At 44.8% G+C, this 26,574-nt stretch overlaps 2 protein-coding genes and 1 long non-coding RNA gene across 20 annotated transcripts in view; 2 read left to right on the forward strand and 1 right to left on the reverse strand.

Moving 5' to 3' along the window:
* MAPRE1 (microtubule associated protein RP/EB family member 1) overlaps positions 1-7,014 on the forward strand; it is a 38,311-nt gene extending 31,297 nt beyond the window's left edge. For all 6 annotated transcript variants that reach the window (XM_025469713.3, XM_049100518.1, XM_035705698.2 and 3 more), the window contains one exon: positions 798-7,014. In XM_025469713.3, the coding sequence (XP_025325498.1) occupies positions 798-854 (57 nt within the window). In that variant the 3' untranslated portion in view covers positions 855-7,014. The remainder of the gene's footprint in view (positions 1-797) is intronic.
* A 1,060-nt stretch (positions 7,015-8,074) lies between these two features.
* On the reverse strand, positions 8,075-9,600 carry LOC125753536 (uncharacterized). The gene is made up of 2 exons (XR_007405612.1): positions 9,463-9,600; positions 8,075-8,950 (listed from the first exon to the last, which is right to left on the reverse strand). It is a non-coding gene; the product is annotated as an uncharacterized LOC125753536 (long non-coding RNA).
* The window catches only part of EFCAB8 (EF-hand calcium binding domain 8), a 69,149-nt gene continuing 51,511 nt past the window's right edge, over positions 8,937-26,574 (forward strand). For 8 of the 13 annotated variants that reach the window (XM_049100507.1, XM_025469715.3, XM_025469724.3 and 5 more), the window contains exons 1-5: positions 8,937-10,171; positions 14,783-14,834; positions 17,104-17,257; positions 24,710-24,828; positions 26,241-26,344. In XM_049100507.1, the coding sequence (XP_048956464.1) occupies positions 10,083-10,171; positions 14,783-14,834; positions 17,104-17,257; positions 24,710-24,828; positions 26,241-26,344 (518 nt within the window). In that variant the 5' untranslated portion in view covers positions 8,937-10,082. Of the gene's footprint in view, positions 10,172-14,782; positions 14,835-17,103; positions 17,258-17,791; positions 17,904-24,709; positions 24,829-26,240; positions 26,394-26,574 lie in introns of those variants that run through there. The other 5 variants (XM_025469720.3, XM_025469719.3, XM_025469723.3 and 2 more) reach the window with 5 other exon arrangements.

Consider the following 26,574-nt stretch of genomic DNA (forward strand, 5'->3'; position numbering starts at 1 on the left):
TCTAGCCATTATTATGCAAGAATGCCCTGGAGTGAGCATTAGTGGGAACCTCAAATCTGCTGTATTTCCATGCCACTAATGTTGGGTCAGTCTTGGAGGTTACTATAGGTATTGTGAGTGTTTTCGGTAAACCCACAACACCCACAATGGCATGCATGGTCCTGAAGTGCTGTCAAAGAAATGCATAAAGGAAAAGTTGGCTGCATAGACAGCTTATTGAGAAGAGATGATATGGTACTGAACTTTCATGGTGACATCAGGGGTTTTTGAGGGTACATTTTCTTTTTTTTAAACAAACTTACTGAGATAGAATTGACATGGACTGTACACATTTAAGTACAATATGATATGTGATATCATCACCATAATGAAGACATAATTAAGAAATCAACTTGTGCTCAGTTTTTTTTTTTAATATTTTATTTATTTATTCATAGAGACAGAGAGAGAGAGAGGCAGAGACACAGGCAGAGGGAGAAGCAGGCATCATACAGAGAGCCTGACATGGGACTCGATCCCAGGTCTCCAGGATCATGCCCTGGGCTGCAGGTGGCACTAAACCACTGCACCACCAGGGCTGCCCTTGTGCTCAGTTTTTGACTGTTGTGAGATGTGTTTCCACTGTCTAATAAAGTAGTGGTCATGTGGCCTTGTACTATTAAACGATAAGGGTGTGGTAGAGATGGGAAGAGTCACTGACTTGAAGAGACTGTTAATATGAGACAAGTGACATCACAGTAACTGATCCTTCATTTGGTGCTGAGTAATAGCTTTCCCCTCTCGTTTTCCCATTTTAGGAAGGCTTTGTGATACCTGATGAAGGGGGCCCACAGGAGGAACAAGAAGAGTATTAACAGCCTGGACCAGCAAAGCAACATCCGAATTCTTCACTCCAAATCATGTGCTTAACTGTAAAATATCCCCTTTTATTATTCTTAGAGGACTCACTGGTTTCTTTTCATGAGCAAACAGTACCTCTTCTTAAAGTGCACTTTGCAGAAGTTTCACCCCTTTTCCAATGAGTTTGAGTTAGGAGCTTTTACCCTGTAGCAGAGCAGTATTAACATCTAGTTGGGTCACCTGGGGAACAGAGAGGCTGACCATGGGGCTCACTGTGTGGATGCTGGTAACACTCACTGCTGGAGAAGGTGCTTTTATGTCATACACTGAGGTGGAGTCCTCAGTAGAGAAATGTAAAGACTGATTTGAATTTTAAGCTAATGTGAAATCTTGGCAGAGAACGTTTTAATAAATAAATGCCTTAAGAGTATTTAAAATATGCTTCCATATTTCAAAATATAAAATGTACCATGACAGGAGAATTTTACATGTTTGACAGGGTGTCTGGGAAGGAAGGGCCAGACCTCTGGACCTTTGGAATCTGCTGTTCACAGGCCTTGCAGGGCTGCTTGAATCCTCAAAGACCTAGACCTTGGCTCAAAAGGGAAATTTAAAAAGTTGCTCTGTAAAGCCATTTGGTGTCCTTGACCAATCGTATCCCTCCTCTAAGAAGCAAGAGGCATTGTTGCCTGGATGAATAGAGGGCACGTTTCAGCCCTGAGATGTTGAAGAGCTTGAATTTCCTTGAACATTTCTCTGACGATTTTTCCAGTTATCCCTGAAATTTCTATGTATTGTGTTTTTGGGAAATGAGGTGTGTCCAGTTTCTAAATCTAACAACTACTTTTGGGGACTTGCCCACATCTCTGGGATTTGAATGGGGGTCATGTCCCATTTTACTGTCTTTTAAGTTTACATTGAACATGTTTCTCTTCTCTGCTCCCTGTGCCCACTGGGGACTCCTCTTTGGCTCCTTAAAGTTTGCTGCTTAGAGTGTAAGTTCAGCAGGCAGGTGGTCACGCTGCAAGTCTTTCTAGACCTCTGGCAAAGGGAGTGACCAGTGAAGGCCATCGCTACCTTAGGATCTGCAAGGCTGGGTGTTCTCGGTACCTGCTGTCCACCACCCTCCACTGTTATCGGAATACTTTGCCAGTGCACTAATCTCTTTGGAGATAAAATTCGTTAGCGTGTTACTAAATGTTAATTTTCTTTTGCAGAAGATACAGTACCGTGTCTGAATTAATTATTAATATTTAAAATATTTCATTCCTTAACTCTTCCTCATTGCTTTGCCCCTAGCCTATTCAGTTCCTTTGTTTGGCAGAATTCTGCAAAATGTGTGTCACCCACTACTGAGATTGTTCAGCCCCTGATGTATTTGTATTGATTTGTTCCTGGTGGTAGCTTGTCCTAAAATGTGTGTAGAAAGCAGATATTTTATGATAAAATTGTTGTGTAGTGCATGCTCTGTGTGGAATTCAGAGGAAAACCCAGATTCAGTGATTAACAATGCCAAAAAATGCAAGTAACTAGCCATTGTTCAAATAACAGTGGTGCTATTTCTCTTTTGTGGCCTTTTAGACTTTTGTTGCCCTAAAATACCATTTTATTGGGAACCCATTTTCCACCTGGTCTTTCTTGACAGGGTTTTTTTCTACTTTAAACAGTTTCTAAATAAAATTCTGTATTTCAAGAGTGTCATGTCTTCTGAAATTTGTCTTGCCCTGGGTATATTCTTTTAGGTTCAAATGGTAAGGTACTGATTCTTCTCTCTTAAATTCAGACTGATCTTTTCATCTTTCACTTTTTTTTTTAATGTACTTATTTCTAAGCCCATTCCTTTTTTCTCTGTTCTTCATATTTCATTTCTCAGCCTCCTGCTGTTAGATGTTCTCATGTTACTGTGAGAGGTCTTTGAGAAGTCTAAGGCTTGGCCCCGCAGCCTTGAAGCCTTTTCAGGTGGCTTCCTCCTGAGAACTACAGCAGGACAGTGCTTGCTGGATACCATGGGGAGATAGTCCCCCCCCCACCCCCAAAAGTATGTTTCAAAGGCAGTTAATAGTCTGACACTATGAAATAACCTGAAATTACCATCTTCCCCTCCCTTTTAAAATTCTATGCCGTAAGAAATGAGTTCAAAAGGAGACTTGCTGCCATTTTCAGTATGAAAAGAAGTTAAATGGGTAGGAATTGGTTTTCTATATAATTTTTTAGGGTTCTTATTACAATTATGGATACTCTGTAAACCCAACTTGATTTTTGCCTAGGGTTAAATCCACAAAACTTCCTCTAGAAATTAATGGTACTATACCTTCCGTGAAGTGTTGTGCACCTTCAGAAGGAATTTGACACCCCATGTGTTGGTGATCTACAGAGGATACACCTCCAGGCGTGCTTGGAGTTGGTGAAGATACCATGGAGTAATGTCACCTGAAAAATTACCTTGGAAGGAGTGAAGCTGATCCTGTGTGTACTTCTTAAGTCTATTGACCTTGTTCTTTAGGCTGAGCCCTATAAAGTCTTGATAAGACTAGTTCAGGGTAGGTCACTGGTGCACTTAACTTGAGGAAGCTTCTTGGTTTGCTTGGCAAGTTCTCTGTTGCTTGAGGAGTGGTAAACATGGGTCTTCTGGCTGGATTGGGATTTACGGTTCAGTCAGGCTGGTGTTCCTCAAGCTATTGGGCTTTAGAATCACCTGGGGAACTTGACTGACATAATCTATTTCTAAAGTCCATCTCTAGAAATTGAGTCAGGGGATTGAAAATCTGCATTTTACTTTGTAGCTCAGGTGACCTGGGCTTAATGTAACCCTCATACTTGTACTTCGGCCTTAACATACATGCCTGCATGTTCAAGTCTAATTCTGATGGGGAAACATCAGATTTGAGTTCTTGCAGGTTCATCCTAACTTTGACTTCCAAGCTATGTGATCTCTCTTGTTCTGAGCTGCCAAATGGGGATGATGCTGCCTGAAGTGCCTCCCTCACTGGGTACTTGTGATCAGAGTGAGCTGATAGAAAAAGCAGCCACAATGTTAGGAAGCCGAGCATAAGTTCTTCAGATCCAGTGGACATTCTCTAGAATTTCTAGATCAGAAGAGTTTAGAAACAGAGTTTTTGTATGGACCTCTGGCAAAGGGAGTGACCAGTGAAGGCCATCACTACCTTAGGATCTGCAAGGCTGGGTGTTCTCGGTGCCTGCTGTCCACCATGCAGGAGGGTATGCATAAGATAGGCTTCCAGTACTTTGTAAAATAAGTAACAAGTTCTTTTATTGTTTCTTTTTCAGCTTGGTGGTGGTATTGAGTCTAGCTCTTTGAGGTTTTCAGACTATGATTTTCATCCAGTTTCCTGAGTGAAATTGAAGTATAAATGCACGTTTCACCATTTTCTTTGAAATGAAAATTCAGTGATTCAGTAACTCAAATTCATTGATTTAAAAACTTGTATTTTCTTCAAGGTGTACTCTCTAGAAAATAATATGGTGTTGGGCAGGAAGCAGCTTTGTTATAACAGAGTGACTCTATAGAGTTTTTCTTTAAGTAGTATTTTACAAGGTTTGATATGAGGAGCTCCTTTTGTGATGTTTACTGCAGTTCACCACAGTACACAAACACAGCCTAGTCTTTAAGCCTGATGAACCTAATGAGATTAGTGCAGGTGATCCAAATCTAGCTGATGTCAACAGAGAGTGGAACTCGAAGTAATCACACTGAACCACACTGACCCTGAGCTGTGGTCAGTATTGATGTAAAATTTAGGATGATGTCATACTTTTGACATACTTTCACACAGTGCAGATTAGCCATCAAAGGCTAGAACTTTGTAGATGGTATCGAGAGAGAGATTTAGAACTGCATAGTGATCTGTCAGCAGCTTGCAGGTCTGTCAGATGTCTTACCTTAAAAATTTTTAAAAATTCCCCCCTTATGCTGATTTATTGGAGTTATTTTCCTTAGTCTACAGGCATTGTTGGTAAGTAAGGGTAGGCTGCGTGCAAGCAGGAGGAAGAGGAGGAAGAGGAATTTATTTACTGAGGTCTTCAACTTTCAGTTCTGGTTGTAGAATGAGATTTGGGAAGTGCGATTTAGCCCATCTGGGTAAGTCTTAACAGAGCTGGCTTTATGGTTCTAGCTTTCAGAGGGGGCAGAGATGAGGTTCTAAGATTCAGTCTTAATGCATGACTCATTGCAGTGTAGACTATTAAGTCCAGGGTCAAGCATACAAGTGGGTAGACTGAATGTATGAAGGGGGTGTGTGGCTAGAGTCTTCTGACCTTTACCAAAATGAATGAAGGAGTTAGTGCTGTGGTCAGGAGGCCAGGGACCAGGAGTCGAGACCACCGTCCTCCTCCATGCCCTGTGTCCTGGGTTTGCAGAGTAGTTTTTCATTGGCTCATTGGGGAGTGGAGCAGGGATGGTTTCCCCAAGATCTCTTCTGGACCAGAGAGAGTTACTTAGGTCTGTGAAAAGCTGATCTACTGGATCTGAAAAGAATGTAGGAATGCTTCTTTCTGGCAAATAATGCCCCTGGGGCCAGGACAGGGATAGCTTTGATTCAGGGAGAAGCACAGTGTTTCTCAGCATCAGCGACATACATTTTGCATGTGAAAGTTTGAAAAAATTCTCAATAATGATGAAATTGTAAAGTGTACAACTTCTGTGCTCTAAGATAATTTTTGACTCTAGAGGTGCCAGGGTGGCTGAGTTGGTTAAGCAACCAACCTCTGACTTCAGCTCAGGTCTTTTTCTTTTTTTTAAGAGAGGGGGAGAGAGAACTATGGGGAGGGGGTGGAGGGAGAGGGAGAGAATCCCAAGCAGGTTCTATGCCCAGTGTGGAGCCCATTGTGGAGCCCAACATGGGGCTCCATCTCACAACGCTGAGATCATGACCTGAACCAAAACCAAGAGTTGGACCTAACTGACTGAGTCACCCAAGTGCCCCTCAGCTCAGGTATTGATCTCAGGGTTGCCTACTTAAAAAATTTTGACTCTTGGGCAGCCCGGGTGGCTCAGCAGTTTAGCTCTGCCTTCAGCCCAGGGCCTGATCCTGGAGACCTGGGATCGAGTCCCACATTGGGCTCCCTGCATGGAGCCTGCTTCTCCCTCTGCCTGTGTCTCTGCCTCTCACTCTCTCTGTCTCTCATGAATAAATAAAATCTTGAAAAAAATTTTTTTTGACTCTAAAAGAAGGAGTTTGACAGAAGACCAAGTGGTTCAACCTGTGTCTGGCTGCAAGCTGCAAGGAGAGCTTTGGTTATAGAGTAGTCCCCCTTTACCTGCAGATGATACATTTCCAGGGCCCACAGTGGGTGCCTGGAACAGTGGCTCGTACCGATCCCTAGATATACTACGTTTTTTCCTATATAGACATACTTACAATAAAATAATTTGTAATTAGGCATAGTAAGAAATTAGCAACAACTGAAAACAATAATTGGAACAGTATAAATCCTAAAAGTTCAATGAATGTGGCCTCTCAGTATCTTAATGTACGATATTCCTCCTCCTCTTGATGTGATGGTGAAATGCCTACGTGTGGAGGTGAAGTCAGATGAATGATGTGGGCACTGTGACCTAGTGTTAGGCTCCTGTTGACCTGCACATACATCAGGAGGTGGAGCATTTGCTTCTGGGCCGCAGAGACTGCAGAGTGAATCCCAGGGAAGGGGGCCTGCTGTAGCCATGTGGACAAGACTCAACACGTCGCACTGGGATCATCCGTGGCTTACCCTATTGGGGCTTGAGTGACCTGTGGGTTCCTTTCTGCCCTTGCTTGCTTGCCAGTAGTTTTATCATGTTCCTATTATTCATAGTTCTCATAGTGGGGCCCCATTGATAGATTTTGAAGTAGTTCCAGTGATTTTAAGGTCTGTCATACTTTATGGTTATTTGGATTTTAGCATTCTAAAGGTTTATAATCCAATACTGCCTTTTTGGGGGCATTTTACGTTTTTCTACAAAATGATGTGAGTTAAACATGTAATTATATATATAGACTGCTGTTTTTAGCTTAAAATTTAAATTCTGCATGGTGGAATGAACTATTTGTGTTTTTTATAGGTAGCTGTGGGCTATCCTAGCTTCCTCTATGTGCACCTCCCTCCCTATTAATTTTAAAGGCTGAGAGAAGAAATGATTCAATGTTGAATGAAATAAAAAAATTTTTAAATTTCCTCAGGATTTCTAATTCTGTGATTTACTATTTCCCCCCTAGTTTTGTTTTGTTTTTTAGATTTTATTTATTTATGAGAATACACAGAGAGGAGAGAGTCAGAGACGCAGGCAGAGGGAGAAGCAGGCTCCATGCAGGGAGCTCGACGTGGGACTCGATCCCGGTGCCCCGGGATCGCGCCCTGGGCTGAAGGTGGCGCTAAACCGCCGAGCCACCCAGGCTGCCCTCCTCCCTAGTTTTTAAGAAGTATTTCTGTTTTGAGAGAGGAGGTGGGTAAGTAGTAACTGACCACATTGAGAATCTGTCTTTTTTCTTGAAACATGGTATTCTGAAGTCTTTGGCATTTGAAGCTGCTTTCTCTTAGTGTGGTATGGATAGGAAGAGCATTGTTTTATTTATTTTTAAACTTATTTTAAAGATTTATTTATTTTAGGGATACCTGGGTGCTCTGTGGTTGGTTGACCATCTGCCTTCGGCTCAGGGCGTGATCCTGGGATCCGGGATCAAGTACCCCCTAGGCTGTCTTGTGGGGAGCTTGCTTCTCCCTCTGCCTATGTCTGTCTGTCTGTCTCTCTCTGTCTCATGAATAAATAAATCTTTTTAAAAAAAGATTTATTTATTTTAGAGTGTGAGAGGGTGGAGAGGAGTCACAAGGAGAGAACTCTAAGCTGACCCCTTGCTAAGATCGCTTCAGGACTCGCCACAGGGCTCAACGGGGGCTTTGATCTCAAGACCCATGAGATCATGACCAGAGCTGAATCAAAGAGTTGGATGCTTAACTGAGCCACCCAGGCACCCCAGGAAGAGCATTGTTTGCAATGTCACATCAGTGGGAGGAGTAGTTGACCTCAGATGAAAGTATGATCTTGATACTAATCTTTAGGGTCCTCTCCAGTTTGAGCATTCACTGACTTCCCTCTTTTTAATTCATGTTTGAAAAGGAAAAGCCTCTCTTGGCTGTCAATTTGCATCTGAAAATTGTTGACAAATTATATAAAGCTGAGAAGGATACAAGTTGTGGTTTTTCTTTATTGAGGAATAATTGACACATATAATTAGAATAGAAGTTTTAATGTTTTATTTATTTATTTATTTATTTATTTTTTTAAAATTTTTATTTATTTATGATAGGCACACAGTGAGAGAGAGAGAGGCAGAGACACAGGCAGAGGGAGAAGCAGGCTCCATGCCCTGGGAGCCCGACGTGGGATTCGATCCCGGGTCTCCAGGATCGCGCCCTGGGCCAAAGGCAGGCACCAAACCGCTGCGCCACCCAGGGATCCCAGTTTTAATGTTTTAAAACCCACAATGGTAGAACTAGAGAGGACACTGTTGACTTCGCTGCTGAGTGGAATGGAGGTGCCATCCCTGGAGCAGTTTTCTTGATCCGTCATTGCAGCCCTGGCTCCTTCTGGCAGCATCCCTGGCATCTCTTGCTGTTAGGGACCAGAAACTCCTTAGGATTGACAGGGCATGCTGAACTAGTCTCAGGTAGGAGGACTTGAGCTTTTTTCCATGTATTTGTACAGAGGTTGGTCTAAGATTTTACTTTAATTTTTATTTTTTTTTTAGATTTTATTAGAGCACCCATGAGCTCGTGCAAGCATGAGCAGAGTGGGGAGGGGCAGAGGGAGAGGGAGGACCAGACTCCCTGCTGAGCGGGGAGCTCCACTTGGGGGCTGGATCCCAGGGTCCTGGGATCATGACCTGAACCGAAGGCAGATGCTTCACTGAATGAGTCACCCAGGCACACCCCTAGGATATTTTACTTCGGAACATCTCTCCCACTTGTTTTTAGTTTTTTGGGTTTGTTTTGTTTTGTCTTGGTTGAGTAGATGGTTATATTTTCACTTTTTTTAGGTGGGAGTTTTCTGAATCTTCTTTACCAAAAGAGTGGATTGCATCTTAATATTTCCCTCTTTTTCTCATGTTTCTTCCTGGGGAAGGAGAAATATATTTATTATGACAGAATTTAGCATTTTTTTAGGCCCATATCGGAAAACTGACAAGTGTAGGAACTGCTATATGTAGAAATGGTAACATTGGTTTGGAAAATGAAAGCCAAAAAATGAGTGGGAAACAGATGAGGGGTCATTAGCCTTGTTTTCTTTTTCCAGTAAATCCTTCTAGTATTAATACCTAGTTTAAAAAATACCTAGTTTAATAAAACTGATTTTAAAGATCTGCACCTTTTATGACATTTCATTGAACCACTTTTATGACATTTTATGACATTTCATTGAACCACTTTTTGTTGTGGCAAAAGTGTGTCTCCATTACTGATGAAATGGGAGCAGACTTTTTTGTATGTTGTCTTTGTGGTACAGATCTGGGGAGAATGTTTGGTGGTAACATTTTAGTAACCTCTAGGTCATGAAATATGATTTAGTTTGGGTATCTTTAAAGCTGGAATCTATATCCCTGGTTGAAATCTTCCTAAGAGATTTACCTTTGACCAGGTCAGCCTGTTGTGTTGTGCCATAGACCAAGATGAACAGTGCTGCATCTAGTCCAGGCCTTTCTGAGGTTAGATTGAAGGACCCCCATCCACAATGCTCTTAGAGCCTTTCTCTTTTCACAGAATTGGAGTTTACATGGAGGACAGGGTAGAGAGCTGCTGTGCTTTCCTATTTCCCAACTGTCGGGGCCAGTTGGCCTTTTGTTTTTTTTTTGTTGGTGCTGACACCCTTTTTTGGTTTTGGTGAATCCTGCTTTTTCATAAAGCTCCCTGGCATTTTCTACAGTTTGTGTGAGAGATGGGCACTGTGCTATATATGTCTTATGGGCCATTTTGTACTCATACGTGTCCTGGCTGTGTGTGCTGTAGCTCCTGTCATCGCTGTAAGTTCAACTTTGTCAATAAAGAGAATGTCTCAAATTGGATGAAAGATGGCTGTGTGGTATGGTTTGTGGGATGGATTCTGATGTTCTGTTTTGTGTTCTGCACATGGAATTATATCTCATTTTCCTCATTCTAAACTTGGCCAACTGACTAGTCAGGTGGAAGCCCTTGGAGTTCCACAGTGACTTCATAGAGGAGCTAGTTTGGACTCAGGGACACCTGTCAAGATGTCTCAGTTGAGATGGAAGTCGAAAACCAATATATTTCTGTCAAAAATAGCCAGCAAGGTTACTTGGGAAGAACAACTTGGGTCAGGGTGAGTGAGGGTTTTGGGTTAAAGTTGTCTCCCCAAGATTGGACATGTGGGTCCTGAGATACATTTGCCTGCAACCAAAGGCTGAACAAGAGGGCATTCTAGCACAGCTGGAATGCGTTTGGTCTTAAGTCATCTGCCCATGATTTCTTACAAACTAATTCCTCAAACCAGTGACTCTCTTCCCATCCCTAGCATGCTCCCCTAGTGGCTGTTCCATCCCCCTTTGCCTGTTTCCAGGTTTGTGTCCTGCCCCACCCCTCCACTTCCCCCAGAACCAGTAAATGTGAGGGAGTAGATAAAGGCCAATGGGGATGATGTCTCCCGATCTTAACCTGTTCTCTAATGCTAAATAGAAATTTAATTTTTTTCTAAGATTTTATTTATTCATGAGCGAGCACGAGCAGGGGGGAACGGCAGAGGGAGAAGCAGAGTCCCCACCAGACAGGGAGCCCGATGTGAGACTCGATCCCAACACCCTGAGATCATGGTCTTAGCTGAAGGCAGACAGTTAACCATCTGAGCCACCCAGGTGCCCCTAGAAATTTAATTCTACATCTCAGTTTTTCCCCCCCTTCAGGAGTAGAGGGCCAATACGTTTCTCTGCTTCTTATTCTTACTCTTGGCTCTTTCTTGGGTGTCTCTTGTCCTCAACCAGTATTTTTTTTTTTTTTTTAATTTTTATTTATTTATGATAGTCACAGAGAGAGAGAGAGAGAAAGGCAGAGACACAGGCAGAGGGAGAAGCAGGCTCCATGCACCGGGAGCCTGACGTGGGATTCAATCCCGGGTCTCCAGGATCGCGCCCTGGGCCAAAGGCAGGCGCTAAACCACTGCGCCACCCAGGGATCCCCTCAACCAGTATTTTTAAACTTGTTTCAGTCCATAGACGTACACAGAGAAGTATGTTTTGATAGATACATACTTATCACTTATGAAACTTAGTAATTTGAAATAATTAAAAATATTTAAGTAGTTTTAGGAATAATTATAAAGAACTCCCCTTTGTCCAGATTGACTAATTGTAAACACTTTGCTTTATCATTCTATATGTGTGTTGAACATCTGGGAATAAATTATGTCGTGCCTCTTTGCCCTGAAATACTCGTGTGTATTTCCTAAGAACAAGGACGTTCTCATGGGACTCCTGGGTGGCTCAGTGGTTGGGTCTGCCTTTGGCTCAGGTCATGATCCTGGGGTTCCATCCTGGGGTTCCCGGATCCAGTCCTGCATCAGGCCCCCCCCATGGGGAGCCGCCTTCTCCCTCTGCTGATGTCTCTGCCTCTCTCTCTCTGCCTCTCATGAATAAATGGTAAAATCTTAAAAAAACAAAAACAAGGACCTTCTCTCTTAAAACCACAGTACAGTAGTCAAAGCAGGAAACAACATTAATCCAATTATTAACTAAGAATATAGAGTCCAGGGATCCCTGGGTGGCGCAGCGGTTTGGCGCCTGCCTTTGGCCCAGGGCGCGATCCTGGAGACCCGGGATCGAGTCCCACATCGGGCTCCCAGTGCATGGAGCCTGCTTCTCCCTCTGCCTGTGTCTCTGCCTCTCTCTCTCTGTGTGACTATCATAAATAAATAAATAAATAAATAAATCTTTAAAAAAAAAAAAAGAATATAGAGTCCATGTTCATATTTCACCAGTGGTCCTACTAATAGCCCTTAGAGCCCCCTCTTCTCCTAGCTCCCACAGCTCTAAATCCTGGAGTTCTCCTGCCCAAAGTGCTTTGAATCTGATTCTCTGTGGCCTGTTGCCCAGTGCATCATTTTTGAGGGCAGCCCACTAGGTTTGAGGTGGCCATGGAACAGTGGAGGTAAGGTGTCTTGTTGACTTGCCACCAGCCACAAGCCACTTAACCAGGGTGAGTCAGGTGTGCTGGGCGGGCAGAGGACTTGGGGGCTGGCTCTTTCCGCACTGTCAAATTCTGGCACTTAGCTGAGAAGTTAAGGAATTCTAAATCTGAACTTGGTTTTCCAGGTTGTTATGGAATGTATTTGTCAAGGTAGCAGAATAGATTGTGTTTTATTTAATAGTATATTGATTTCTAAGTACTTAAAAAGACTTGCTGTGTGGACCTATATTCTCTCTCTCTTTTTTTTTTATTATTCTCAGCCCCATAATCGTTAAATGTAGTCCTGTTTACAATTATGTGTATGTATGTGTGTATACATTCACACATGTTCTTGTGTGTGTAAATACATACCTATCTGTCATTTGTTCATAAAAATTGTTATCATACTGTGCACTCTTTTTTGCGTCTTATTAATATTTATTAGTACCTTATGGAAATCCCTGCTAGTCATCTGCTAAAGGCAAGATTCATCCTTTTGGGTGCTTGGGGGGATGTTCTGAGTGTAGGTGTATTGATGCACTCATCCATTCCTCTTCCATAGCCATTTACCTTATTTTTTTTTCTGCTATGAATGATGCTGCAGCAACCACTCCTGCCCAGTGGTCTTTCACAGAAGAGTGATGTAAATCGCTAACCACCACTTGATCTACTCCACCAAAATAAATCCTAAGGATTGCCATGAGTGTTTTCTTAATTAAAAACGGAGCAACGGGGCAGCCCAGGCTCAGTGGTTTAGCGCCGCCTTCAGCCCAGGGTGTGATTCTGGAGACCTGGGATCGAGTCCCACGTCAGGCTACTGCATGAGGCCTGCTTATCCCTCTGCTTGTGTCTCTGCCTCTCTCTCTCTCTCTCCCCCTCTGTGTCTCTCATGAATAAATAAGTAAAAAAAAAGAAAAAAATAGCAATGTAGGGCACTTGGGTGGCTCAGTCAGTTAAGTGCCTTTGGCTCAGGTCATGATCCCAGGGTTTGGGGATTGAGCCCTGCATCAGGCTCCTTGCATAGCAGGGGTCTGCCTCTCCCTCTTTCTCTCTCTCTCTCTCTCCATCTAAAATACACAAAATAAATAAATATCTTTTAAAAAATTGGAGAAATGCATAATTTAGACTATAAAAATCCCCCATAATCTCACCTACTCGAGATATCCACCATTAAATTTGGAGTGCATTTTTCCAGACATCTTTCTATGTCTGTGCCAACATATACATACAGTAATATTCTTAACAAGCAGACCTGTCAGTCCATTCCTGCAGCCTTTTTCCTCTGTGACCTTTAATGGCCATGTTTAGGGACCTTGTCTTTTTCTTACCATCTTGGTCCACTCTGAGGCATCTCTTCCTCCTGTCTTTTGTGTGTTTCCCCTCTTTCTATTCCCTAAATGTAGCCAATTGTCAGTTTCAGACCCCCATATTTCCTGGTATTTGTTTCTCCTTTTTCATTGGACAGCCCAGCATCACATGCATGAAGCCACTTTCTCTACTTGCTGCCTTTCCTGGAAATGTTCTTGGCATTTCCCCTAGTTACCCTGGTTCTTGAATTTCAAATCTCCTTTCCTTTGGCTCTTTTCTCTCCTTTGCTTTTTATATCTGAGCAGTTGCCAAGACAACTTAGGTTGGGACACTGTTGGCCAGTCTTCAATCTTCCCTCCACTTATGCGATGAATTTCCATAATTGCCCTTCATCCTGCTCAGACTCCCTGGCGAAATACTGGAGATTCTACATTTCTTTTTTTTTTTTAAGATTTTATTTATTCATTTGACACACACAGAGTACAAGCAGGGAGAATGATGGAGGGAGAGGGAGAAGCAGACTCCTTGCTGAGCAGGGATCCTGACACGGGGCTCCATCTCAGCATCCTGGGATCGTGATCCAAGCTGAAGGCAGATGTTCAAACTACTGAGCCACCCAGGCGCCCTGAGATTGTACATTTTGCTTCCATTTTTCTTTCATCTCTTCTCTCCCACTATTCCTCTCCTCCACGCACCTCTAGGAGCCCTTTGTCAAGCCAAGCGGGTTCATTGGCTGATGAACTGAGCCTGTTGGGGCTTGACTCTATCCTGGTCATTCCCCTGCCATCCTAAAGTGCTCTTTGGATTCTTGCTGGCTAGGCAGTTTGACACTCCAGTAATCCTAACAAAGTGCTAGCTTCCATCTTACATGGAGGAGCCACTGACCCAGCAGAAATCCGCCCTTTCTAACCTCAGAGGAGGCCTCCGTGGGCCAGACCTGTCCCATACTCTCATGTGATGCCATATTGCAGTGAGGAGGGTTCTGTCCTCCCTCCAGGCACACTGGAGGGCAGGTTGGGGGTGTATACAGTGCCAAGTGGGGCCAGCCTTCCCCACCTCTGGACTTTGTGTCTGACTCCGTGGACATGTGCCTGCCCGATATGTGAACTGTAGTAGATCTTCTAACTGCATGGCCTCCTAAGCCCCTTCGAATTTTGTACAAAGTGTGGCCTGCTTTAGGAAGCCTCTGACATTCACTTGAGAGGCCTCAGGGCTTCAGTAGGACAACTCCTCCTCATCAGGGAAATGAAGGCTCACAGGGACTGGCTTGGGAAACCTTCCTGGGGAGGAGCTCCTAGGGGAAAAGGGTTGCTTGTCAAATGCGTGCTGGGGGTATCTGTGGGTCAAGGCAGCACCCCCCTACCCGACCCTGACTTCTTTTCCACCCTCTTGGGAGGGACCTAGCTAGCTCAGCCTCTCATATGTTCGTAGAAGGTTGGAGTAAAGTGATCATGATTCCCTATTCTAGGTCAAAACCATCATCTTCTGAGGACTTAAGAGAGAGCCCTCAGTCTCAAGAGGTAAGAAAACCATTAGAGGTTGGTGAAGGGGAGGGGCGTTCCAGAGCTGCCCAGATGTCGCTCATCAGCTCAAAAGTCTTATCAGTTATCAGTCTCTGCGCCAGGGTAACAAACTCAGATATTCACAAGGCCACGTAGGTAACTTACCTGTGCATGGCAGCAGGCAGGTTTTCCCTTTTAAAGCAGTATATTGGCCAGGTACAACAAATCTGAGGCTACCAATTTGCAGTCTCTATAGGGACTATCCTTAATTTTGTCCAGCTAAGTTGTGGCAGTGGTGGGATAGGCTGTACAAATTACCATCATGCCTGAGATAAGTATTTAGTGTTTGTTGTATGCTTGAGGCTGGGAATAGAGGGATTATTAATACAAATTAAGATTAAATTAAGATAAATTAAATAATGCCCTTGCCTTCAAAGAGCTTACTAGGAGACCAGAGTAAACACAAGAGCCATCATTTAGTGTGTAACTACAGCCTGTGGAGCTTGCCAGTATATTTGGGGGTCATTTAGATACCACTGCAACCCTGCAAGGTGGGCACTACGGGTCTCTGTTTTGCAGATGAGAAACGCGGCTCAGAGAAGTGATATGATATGCCCAAGGTAAATTAGCTTGGAAGTAGGGAGCCAGGCAGAATTCTAACCCAGAACTCTTTACAGCTATGTGTTTCCCATCACACTGTTCTGTCTACACGTACAGACTGACATTCATGCATGTATGGCAGATGTGAACAGAGTTTAGGAGCATGGAGTTGGCAAGGATGATGGTCCCCTGAAAGTTATGGAAAAACTCCTTAAAGGAAGTGTCATTTGAGCCAGGCTTTGAAGAGTGGGTAGGAGTTCACATCAAGGGGAAGTGGTCTGCATTGCATAGAGGGAACATGTGAGTAAGAGTGGAATGCTTGCTGTGTTTGGGGAGGGTGGAGAGCATTTGGTGTGCCCAGACCATGGTGTGTGCAGTGAAACTAGAAAGATCAGGGTTACGATGCAAAGGGTTTTGAATGCTACACTCAAGAGTAGGGTGTGGCGGTAGTTGCCTGAAAAGTGTCAGAGGTGGGGTAAAGATATAATCAGATTTGCCTCCCAGAGGGTGATTGATCTCAATGTGGGGAGGTAGAGTGGAAAAGAAGGCCAAACTCTAGTCCCAGTTTGGGAACATCCTTGTACTTGTTCCAGCACAAGGCCAGTGTTTGCGGTGGACCAGGAATGTAGGGGAGCACGGCTTATGTGTAGGAGAAGTATCACAGTAAGAATCAGCAGGAGGGACAGTAAGAATGCATAGGAGAAGGGAAGAGCCAAAGATGGTACTGAGATGTCTAACCTGGGGCCTGCGTGGCTGCAGGAGTACAGACTAGCTCATATACTGGGCTCCGGGAAGGCCAGTCTTCACTATATTCACTCGTGTATCCACAGTCTGTGGCACTCAACAAATGTGTGCAGACCATAAGAGAATGAATAGAATTCACTCACATGAGGATGAGCACGTTTGCTCATTTAGTGGGGTTGGAGTGGGGAGAGTGAGCCACCCAACTTCCGCCTTGGTTTTGGCTTTTTGAACTAGTCTTTTTGAATGCCTGAGACTCAGTGCAGCGCATTTCAGTGAGCAACAAACACTCAATGGTTATCCCATGGTCCACTCCTTTAGAGGAAAGCAGCTTTTGATGACCTGAGCTTTTGGTGACCTGAAGAAGCATTGTGCTAAGTGTACGTAGGGCTACTGAGAGGAGGCATTCATTGTTGAGGTTGGGATAGGCTATGTGGGGGGTGTAGGGAGACAAGTGGGAAGAGGAAGCGGAATGTCCCTGTCAGGAGCTTTGATATGTGTGCAGATGATCTGATCTGACCCTGACTTAGGTAGGGGTCTGGGATGCTCCTGGCTAAATCAAACTGGCTGGAGAAGATGGAGCTGGATTCCTTAGGGTCTTGAATTATCAGCACTGAAGACTGAAACAATATAGTTATAAATGGAAGCACCTTATAAATTGGAGTCCTGGTCTGTGTGAGATGAGACCTTGGCTGTGTCTGCTAATCTCGCTGAGCCTCAGTCATGGCATCTGCAAAAGGGGAACAGTAGCTCCCCAAAGTCAGGAGAGCTTTCTTGGTCTTCCTAGGTCTAAAAGTGGTTAAGATTTATTTGTTTGCCTCACTGTAACCCTGCATACCCTGTCCTCCCCCAAAGAGTCTTTATTTCAATAAGATGTGCTTAGAAGTGTTTAGCTCAGGAAATCAACCCTCTCCCTCCCCAGTTTTTGAAGTCTTCTTTGTTTCAGGCATCCACCCCAGGTGGATTCCAGAAGAATGAGGAGGTTCTTAGCTCCCCAGCATCAACTGTCACTCTTAGCCATCATGAGTCTCAACTGTTTACCCAGCTACACATGGTCAAGATGGAGAAAATGTTTGAGGATGATGTTGACTCGACTGGAGGTAAAGCTGCCTTGCAGGCTTAGTTTCTGGTTTTGGCACAGGGTAGGAACCAAAACCTGGGTGTGTGGAGGGTTCAGATTTGGCAACCAGTTTTTCATCCGGTGTCTTAAAATTTTAAGACTTTCTGTCATTATGTATATTGTAAGCATATCAGAAGCTATTTCATATCTAGAGAAACAATACCCCTAATCTAAGCACCCAGATGTAACCACTGTTAGCATTTCGGTATATTTTCTTCCAAACAACTTCATATGTATGGTTATCTATTGCTGTGTGACAATATTATTGTACACTTAGTGGCTTAAACCACACATTGATTATCTCATAGTTTCAGTGGGCCAGGCATCTGGGCAAGGTTTAGCTGGTTCCTCTGCTTAAGGGTCTCACTAGGCTGAGTCTGTGGTATCATCTGCGGCTTGCCAGGGAAAGGATTGCTCCCAAGTCCACTCAGGTTGTCGGCAAGATTCAGTTCTTTGCAGCTGCAGGACTGAGGCTTCTGTTTCTTCCTGGCCTTTGGCTGGTGACTGCTTTCAGCTCCTACAGCTGCCCACTGTTCCTGGCCACATGGGACTCACCAACATGGTGGATTTCAAGGCTCAGAGTAGCCATGAGATAGCAGCTCCAGCAAGATGTGTGCTACAATCTTGTAAGTATGTAGTTATGTACACGTAACCCCATTCATCCTGTCACCTTTGCCATATTCTCTTGGTTAGAAGCGAGTCACGGGTTCTCCAGTCAGGAGGAGGGGATCACAGGAGGGCATGAACAGCAGGAGGCGGACACCACCTTAAGTATGTCTGCCACAGGTGGCTGTGTGTTTTCACATGTTTGTAATTGCCTTACACAGGTAACTTCAGATCCTTCTCTTCTTAATGTATAATACCTTAAGGGCTTTTACATATTGCTGTGTTATCTTCCAAACCATCATTACTAATGAATGCAAGTATTCTACTTGGGGACTGAGCCATTCCCCTATAGTTGGATATTTAGGTTTTACTGCGTTTATTTTTTTAAAAGATTTGTCTGTCTGTCTATCTATCTATCTATCTATCTATCTATCTATCTATCTATCTATCACATAGAAAGAGAGAGGCAGAGACATAGGCAGAGGGAGAAGCAGGCGTCATGCAGGGAGCCTGACTGGGACTCTATCCCAGAACTCCAGGATCACGCCCTGAGCCGAAGACAGACGCTCAACCGCTGAGCCACCCAGGAATCCAGGTTTTACTGCTTTAAATAACATGATGATGAATATCCTTTGTACATCAAACTTTTTCTGTCTTTTAGAGCTTAATTTTTTTCTTGGGGATGGTACACATAAAGCCAAATAATAGGAATACTTAAAGGCATCTTTGTTTATATCCAGCAGACTGAGTACCAGCTCTGGGGCATAGCTCCTTGTCACATTAATTTGAATTTTACAACCATACTGTGATGTGGGCTGGAAAGGATAACAAATCCTCAGTTCACAGATGAACAAAGTGAGGGCAAGAAGGGATGGTGTGTGTCTGAAGATCAGATGGCTCCTAACTAAAGTTATTTGGTATTGGTGTTTGACACCTGGGAGTCTTGGAGGACCCCAGATGTACCAGTTGTGGCCACAATTTTTATTGTGTTTAAGTTTTGAGTAGGCAGTGCATTCAGGCAGTTCAAAAGTCAAAAGGTACTTTTCCCATGATACTTTTTTGATAGAGCAAATGTCTCCTTCAGCCCAACCCTAGCTGCCCAGTTCCATTTCTTCAAGTGGTTACTTACTGCTTTTAGTCATCTGTGATCTGGAGAAACACAGACACACATGTGGTCACTTCCCTTTTGTATGCAGTGGCAGCCTGCCATCTGCACTGTTCTGTGCCTTGCTTTCTTTTCCTCAGCTTTATTGAGCTATAGTTGACAAGTAAATGTGTAACCATGCTGATTCGATGTCTGTATACGTTTAGAATGGATCCCCACAATTGTCTACTCCTGCTTTTAAGAAAAATAATTTTTATCAAGTTTCCCCTTTTGATTTTTTACCTAATTTGTCCTGAAACCTTTTCAGATCAATATAAAAAGAGCTTCCTCGTTAAAACAAACAAACAACAAGCCAGATTTTAAATGGAGGAAAGGAAAATTTACTATGTATTTTTGGTACATTGGTACTTTTTCAAAAATCTTTTGAAGATGTGGATCATGGGGGTATCTGGGTGGCTCAGTCGGTTAAGCATCTAGCTCGTGGTTTTCAGGTTGTTGATCTCAGGGTTGTGGGATTGAGCTCTGCATTGGGTTCCACACTCAGTGAGGACTCTGCTTGAGATACTCCCTCTCTGTCTGCTCCTCCTGCTTATACTCTTTCTCTTTCTTTCTCTCTCAAATCAATCAGTCTTTTTAAAAAAGAAGTGGATCACAAACATGGGCTCTATAGCATTTCTTGGGAACCTTGACCTGACTCCTCATCAGTGCCTGTCTCAGAGGGAAGAGGGGAGATACCAGAGTTCTCCTCTCTGTTCTACAAGTTCTCTTTCAGGGCCTTAGTTGTTTTATTATTATTATTATTATTATTATTATTTGTTTATTTGAGGAAGGTCCATGTTGTTGGGTTTGGTTTTTTTAGATTTTATTTTTAAGTAATCTCCACACCTAAAGTGGGGCTCTAACTCACAACCCTGAGATCAAGCGTTGCATGCTCCACCAGCTGAGCCAGCCAGGTGCCCTGAGGGTTGACCCTTCCTTCCTTCTTTCCTTCCTTCCTTCCTTCCTTCCTTCCTTCCTTCCTTCCTTCCTTCCTTCCTTCCTTCCTTCCTCCCTTCCTCCCTTCCTCCCTTCCTCCCTTCCTCCCTTCCTCCTTTCCTCCCCTCCTTCCTTCCTCCCTTCCCTTTCCCTTTTTCCCTTCCTTTTTCCTTTCCTTTCCTAGGCAGAGGCACAGGAGGAAAGAGTACTAAGCAGACTCTGTGCTGAGTGTGGAGCTGGATGCAGGGCTCCACCTCCCAACCTTAGGTCATGCCTTAAGCTGAAAGCAAGAGTTGGATGCACAATTGACTATGTCACCCAGGTGCCCCTGGGTCTGTGTTTTTTTTTTTTTTTTTTTTTTTTTTTTGAAGGGATGGGTCTCTGGTTCTTAAAGGGGAGTGCCCATGCATCTCCTGTGAGGACTTAAAAGTGTCCATGTGCCCTAGTCCCCACCTCTGGGGCCTGTGTGTGGGAGCTTGTGGAGGACTGGGGTGGGGATCAAGAGAGAGCCACTGAGCTGGAGGCCCTGTAGCCTCAAGCCTGCAAGCCATTGTAGCACTGACCTTCTATGCAGATACTCCTGAGGCGACATGAGGGGCTCACATACCAAGTGTGCCCCTACTTTTGCCAACTGACATTTCATCCGGCGCTGCTGGGCATGGTAAGAATCAGTATTGGTACAGAGTTTCATGTGTTACCAAGCCCTCTGTCAGATTTGATTCAGTTGTTATGAAGCCCTGTGGCTTTCCGTGTGACTTTACACAGGAAGGGCCAGACACTAACAACAGGCCCAAATGCAGTGATCAGGTGTCCCGACATGGAAACTGTACTTCTGTGGGCACCCCACACCAAGTGTAGCACTTCAGATGCAAAGTAAATTAAAGAAGGCCCTTTCTGGGTGAGCCGGGGGCATGACCATGCAGTGCTCATGCTTGATCAAGCCTGTGCTCTAGGAAGGCAAGCACTGTAGGGCACACACATACTCCTACCCCTAAATGGCAGAGGGGAGGCTAGGAAACATTTTCTTCATAAATATTTTAAATATTGCATTTATTTAAAAAATACTTACAAGTCTTTGGGGATGCCTGGGTGTCTCAGTGGTTGAGCAACTGCATTTGGCTCAGGTCATGATCTGGGGGTCATGGGATCGAGTCCTGCATCGGGCTCCCCACAGGGAGCCTGCTTCTCCCTCTGTCTCTGCCTCTCTTTCTATGTCTCTCATGAATAAATAAAATCTTAAAAAAACATACTTAAAAGTCTTTTAAAAAAATAGAGATAAATAGTCCATAATCCTACCTCTTGGTGTTACAAAGAAAGAGAAAGGTAAAGTGGGAGTTTCCCAGAAGGGGGAGGGCAGTTCTTAACAGGGGATGGCAGAGGAGAGGTATACTGGGCCTTGCTGCGTTGGGGGAGCAAGGGGTGTCCTGGGGCAAGGCTGGTGGGGAGGTGACCACAGAGGATGGGGTGCACTCGGGTCAGGGGGTGCCCTGAGACCCAGCAGTGGGGCTGACAGGGAGGTGACACATCTAGAGCTGCTAAAGAAAGGGAAGTGTTTTGGCCAGGAGGGGATTGGCTCCTCCCATGACCAGTCACCCTACAGAGGTTGGTGAACAGTATAACGGAGATGAAGGAAGCCTTCTGGTTTCAAATCCTCCTGGTGCCATTGTGTGTTCTTGGGCAAACCACGAAGCCTCTCTGTGCCTCTCTGTCCTTATCTGTAAGATGGGGAGAATGACAGTACCCATCCTCTAGGACCACAGGGTTCTTGTGAGGATTCAGGAGGGAGGGCATTGGAAACCCCCTTCAGGTCTTCAGCCTGGATGACTGGCTGGAGGTGATGCTATTAGCAGAGATGGTGAACACAGGAAAGGCCAGCATGTATTGGAATAAAGATAATAAACCGGATTTTATTTTATTTAGTATTATTTTTAAGATTTTATTTATTCATGAGAGACACACACACACACACACACACACACACATACACAGAGGGGGAGGTAAACACAAGCAGAGGGAGAAGCAGGCTCCATGCAAGGAGCCTGACGTGGTCTCCAGGATCAGGCTCTGGGCCAAAGGCGGCACTAAACCGCTGAGCCACCGGGCTGCCCTAAACCAGATTTTAAACATGCTGAGTTGAAGGAGCCAGGGGAATGGGAACACTTGGGAACAGTCAGAGACACAGGAGAGGTATTCTCTCCTGAGATGCAGAGATAGGTGAAGAGGTGAGGTCACTCAAGCAGAGAGTCAGAAAAGCAAGGGGACCATGATGAGGAGAGCTGAGGCAAATGCCAAATGACAGGGCAGGGTAGACAGTGGAGCCTGGAGGAGACCGGAGTGACCTGTGGGGTCACTGCTTGAAGGCAGGAGACCCCAAGGGCAAGGAAGGGCACCATGAGATGTGGTCTGATGTCTCTGGTGGCTGAGGAGAGTGGGTGGGCACAAGTAAGGGAATGGTGGGTGGAGGTGCGTCCAATGCTGGGTGCTGAAGGGAACGTGCCAGTGGGGCAGGCAGAAGAAAGAAAGGCAGGAGTGAGGATGGACCTTCATCCCTCAAGGAAAGAAAGGGCCCAGGACCACCCAGGCAGGGGAGAGTTGGCTGTCAGAACACCCCTCTTACCATCTGAGCTGGAAGGGCTGGCAATCAAGCGTTATGAGATTGAGTCCCACATCAAGATCCACACTAGGTGTGGAGCCTGCCTAAGAATCTCTCCCTCTCCCTCTGTACACTCCCCTCTCCTGCTGACCTGTGTTCTCTCTCTCTTAAAAAAAAAAAAAAAAAAAAAAAAAAAGGTGAGAGAGCTGGCTAAGCTCAGAGGCGCAGGAAAAAGCGGTTAGAAAGTTCACTTGGAGTGTAATTTAGAAGTAAAATAGGCACTTTTACAGTGAGGCATAATTTACCTCCCATAAAATGCATGGGTATTGGGGCCCAGCTCAAGGAATCACATGCATACATTCATGTAACTACCAGATCAAGTTATAAAACATTTCCTGCCCCCCCAAGAAAGTGTCCTCCTGCCTGATCCTGCTTGTGATCCCCCCTCCCCCCTCAAGGAAGTGATATATCACTTTGAGTGGTTAATTAACCATCTGGCTAGAGGTGGGTGAGAGTTGTTTTTTAGAGGGGAAAGGGGCCCTGCCTGGACCCCACAGTGTATGTTTCCTTTCCAAAATACCTTTGTGTCTATTCTCTTGCAATTTTCAAAAAAGTGTTTGGTAAACTTAATAAAAAATGTATTAAAATAACATGGTGACAAATAATCTATATGACTTCTTAGACAGCCAGCTCCTTTCTTGGGTGAGAAAGGAGCTGGTTGATCCCTGTAGTGCTCTCAAGAGGGATTTGTTCATTCATCGCTACACAAAGGCTCTTTGGCTCCTGGCTCCCTCCCAAGGGAAGACTCTGTGTCATGATGGCCATCTGACTGACACCCAACTCATACATGGAAGGATCAGATTGTGAGGGTCAGCCTCAGGCACCACCCCGTGACCCTGGACACATGACCTCACCTCTGCGTCCCACAGTTTTCTCATGAGTCTCTCTCATTAAATGGTCAGTGTGAATAAACACAGAGAAGCACCCAATATCGTCATGGCCACATCCTAGTGCCAACAGCAAAACTCGGGAACAAGTGTGTGTAGTGTGCCAAGAAACCAGTCACAGAGGGCACAGGCTCATCCTGTACTCGTGGAACTCATGGGCTAGAGCAGTGATGAGGAAAGTTGAGGAGGGGGGCAGTGGAGCTGGGTGCTGGGAGTAGAGGGCCTCCCTAGATAGTTCTCAGGAAGGCTTCCTCGTGAAGGGGCCCAGATGGTGCAAAGGCCTTGAGGTGGGAGTATGCTTGGTGGTGTGAGAAACAGCGTGGGGACATTATGGCTGGAGCCAGGAATGTAGGGGATGGTAGTGGGAGGTGAGGTCTGAGCGGAGCCAGAAAATGCACTGCCTTCAGATTGTGGTGAGGGTTCCAGATATTTGGAGGGAACTCTAGAAGCACTTTTTATAGACTATGATTATTAAAAAAAAAATCTACGGGATATTGGCACATTGGCAGACAGATTCCCTTATAGTCACAAAACCCAGTGTGGAGAGAGTATTTTATCCCTACCCTCTGTTCCTCTCCTCTCCAGCTTTGCCTCTAGCCAAAGTTGGCATTTTAATTGCCTTTAAGAGACGCACTTCACCTCTTTATTTGTATATTTGAATTAATTTGTGTCTCTTTTTTTGCCATCATTAGTTTTCTCTTTCTTTCTTTTTCTTTTTTCTTTCTTTTTTGAATTTTCACCAGTTTTTTTTTTTAAGATTTTATTTATTCATGAGAGACACAGAGAGAGAGAGAGAGAGGTAGAGACATAGGCAGAGGGAGAAGAAGGCTCCCCATGGGGAGCCTGATACAGGACTCAATCCTAGGACCCCAGGATTATCTGAAGGCAGATGCTCAACCACTGAGCCATTCAGGCATCCCTCATCAATTTTCTTTGTCTCAGTGCCTGGCCTGTCTTAGAAATGGGATCTGATCTTTTTTTAGTATCCCCTCACCCAGCAGTGCTGTGGGGCCCACACAGTCCTCTGGCGTGAAAGGTGTGCACTGAATCAGGTGGGCTGATTGCTGAACAGATAGAGGAGATTCAAGGGACAGCAAACATTCTCTGTGTCCTCCCTCAGCACCCAGACATCCAAGGGCACCGTGGCTGCTGACAGGCCCAGTGATTTGCCATGGAGTGGATGATGTTTTTTCTTCTCTTTTGAAGCCCTGGACATGAAGACTTTCATTAAGGCCATAAAGAAGATTCTGAGCAATGCGTCAGATGAGATGCTAGAGGCGCTGTTTTTGAAGGTGGACACAGACTGTAATGGCTCCATTACCTGGGTGAGGAGGGTGCCTCTGCTGCCTCAGGTAGCTGGAGGGAGCCTGAGGGATCCAGGTGTGGCTGACCTGTAGAACATGTGGAGGGTTGAAGATGGGGAGGTGGTCAAGCCATCAGAAAGCCTCCTGTGGATTCTGGGGTGCTTGCTGGGTAGAGGGAACCTTTCTAAGACTTCTGTAAGTGGGGCTACTTGCAGCTCATTCTTCTCCTAGGGAATGGGAGGGTGTATGACAAATGTTAGTAACTTTTGCCTGAGGCCTCCCAGCACACAGGGAAGCAGCAAGGGTACCACCCACCTGCCAGGTGGCTCTCCTGCACACCAGCCCCCATTCAGTTCTGGAAGATGCCACAACCACCATAATAGACGGTTTCTGATCACTCAGCCAACAGACAGACCTGTGGCTGTTCAATCCCAAAATGTCAGGGTTCTAGAGCATTACCCCCCTCGATTCTATATGTTCTATGATGAGTAGATATACCATTTAAAAATATGAAATACAGAAGGATACAGCAAAGTGCAAAAAATTAGTCTGACGTATTGACATAGCAATGCTGACAATGATAACTAGCCTTGATGCCAAGCACTGTGCTAAGCACTTTATGTATTATTTTACTTAAACTTTGCAGGAATTGTACAGGGTGGGTGTTGGTATTTGCCTTAATTTGACAGATTGTGAAACTGAGGCATGAAGACGTTAAGAAACTTGCCCAGAGTTACAGAGCTAGTTAGCAGCTGAGCTAGTCTTCAGACCTGAGGAGTTTGCTTCAGGAAGCCTGTGTGTTAACTACTCTGTCATTCCTCCCCCCGGCTCAGGCAAACATGCTGTTTTGTTTTTTTCTTTCATTTCTCTTAATACTCTTTTTATTCTTAATAAACCTGTTTCCAGAATTCTTTGCTATCTACACAATGATCTTAATAACTCCCTCTTTCTTTATAGGTTCACGTGGTGGTCTGTTTTGGCCTTCATGAGGCATCAGTAGATTCTAGAGTTGCCGTAGTTGCCTGGCTTCTGGTCTTTCCCTGCTGTTAACTTGTTATATGAGCTGGGACAACTCATCTCTATTTTTATGGGCTCAGTCCTATTATCCATAAAATGTGGGTGAAAAAAGAGATTCAAACAAGATGCTGGATGTGGAGATGATGCAGACACGTATTTAGCATTACAGAAACGCGTTAAGGAGGGCGGTGCTGCTATGTACTTGTTGCTAGGCCCTTCACACGTCCCAGATCCCAGAACAGCTCAGTTGCTTGGCTACTCTCTTTGGCCAGCCCCAGGAAGCAGCAACCAGAGAGCCCCTTAGAAGAGGCTAGGAAAGATGAGGGAAGAACTGGAAGCCAGGCATGGGTTCCCAAAGCCCAGTGCTCTGATGGCTCAGCCAACACTTTCCTGTCTTGTGTTACTTCCCGAGGCAGCAGGAGTACGTGGATTACGTGATGCGGGAGTTACAGAGAAGGGAGAGGATGAGAACAAGCCAGTACCGCCTGCACTTCCACCTTCCCATGAGGATCATTCCCCTGTAAGGAGTGTTTCCCTGGACTGAAGGGGTGTGTACAAACAAGAACAAGGTAGGGACAGGCTCTGTAGTGAGTGCCCCTCCCTAAATCCCTGAGTCACTCCTTGTGGGGCCACCAGGGGTCTGGCACTCACTTCAGCCACTCAACCCTGTAGGCAAGCCTGAGCATTAAGGTAACCGTGTCCCCACTTTACAGACAAGGAAACAGGTTTGGAGAGGTCAAAATGAAAGTG

The sequence above is a fragment of the Canis lupus genome, chromosome 24 (genome assembly GCF_003254725.2).
Source record: "Canis lupus dingo isolate Sandy chromosome 24, ASM325472v2, whole genome shotgun sequence".
NCBI classification, from domain to species: Eukaryota; Metazoa; Chordata; class Mammalia; order Carnivora; family Canidae; genus Canis; species Canis lupus.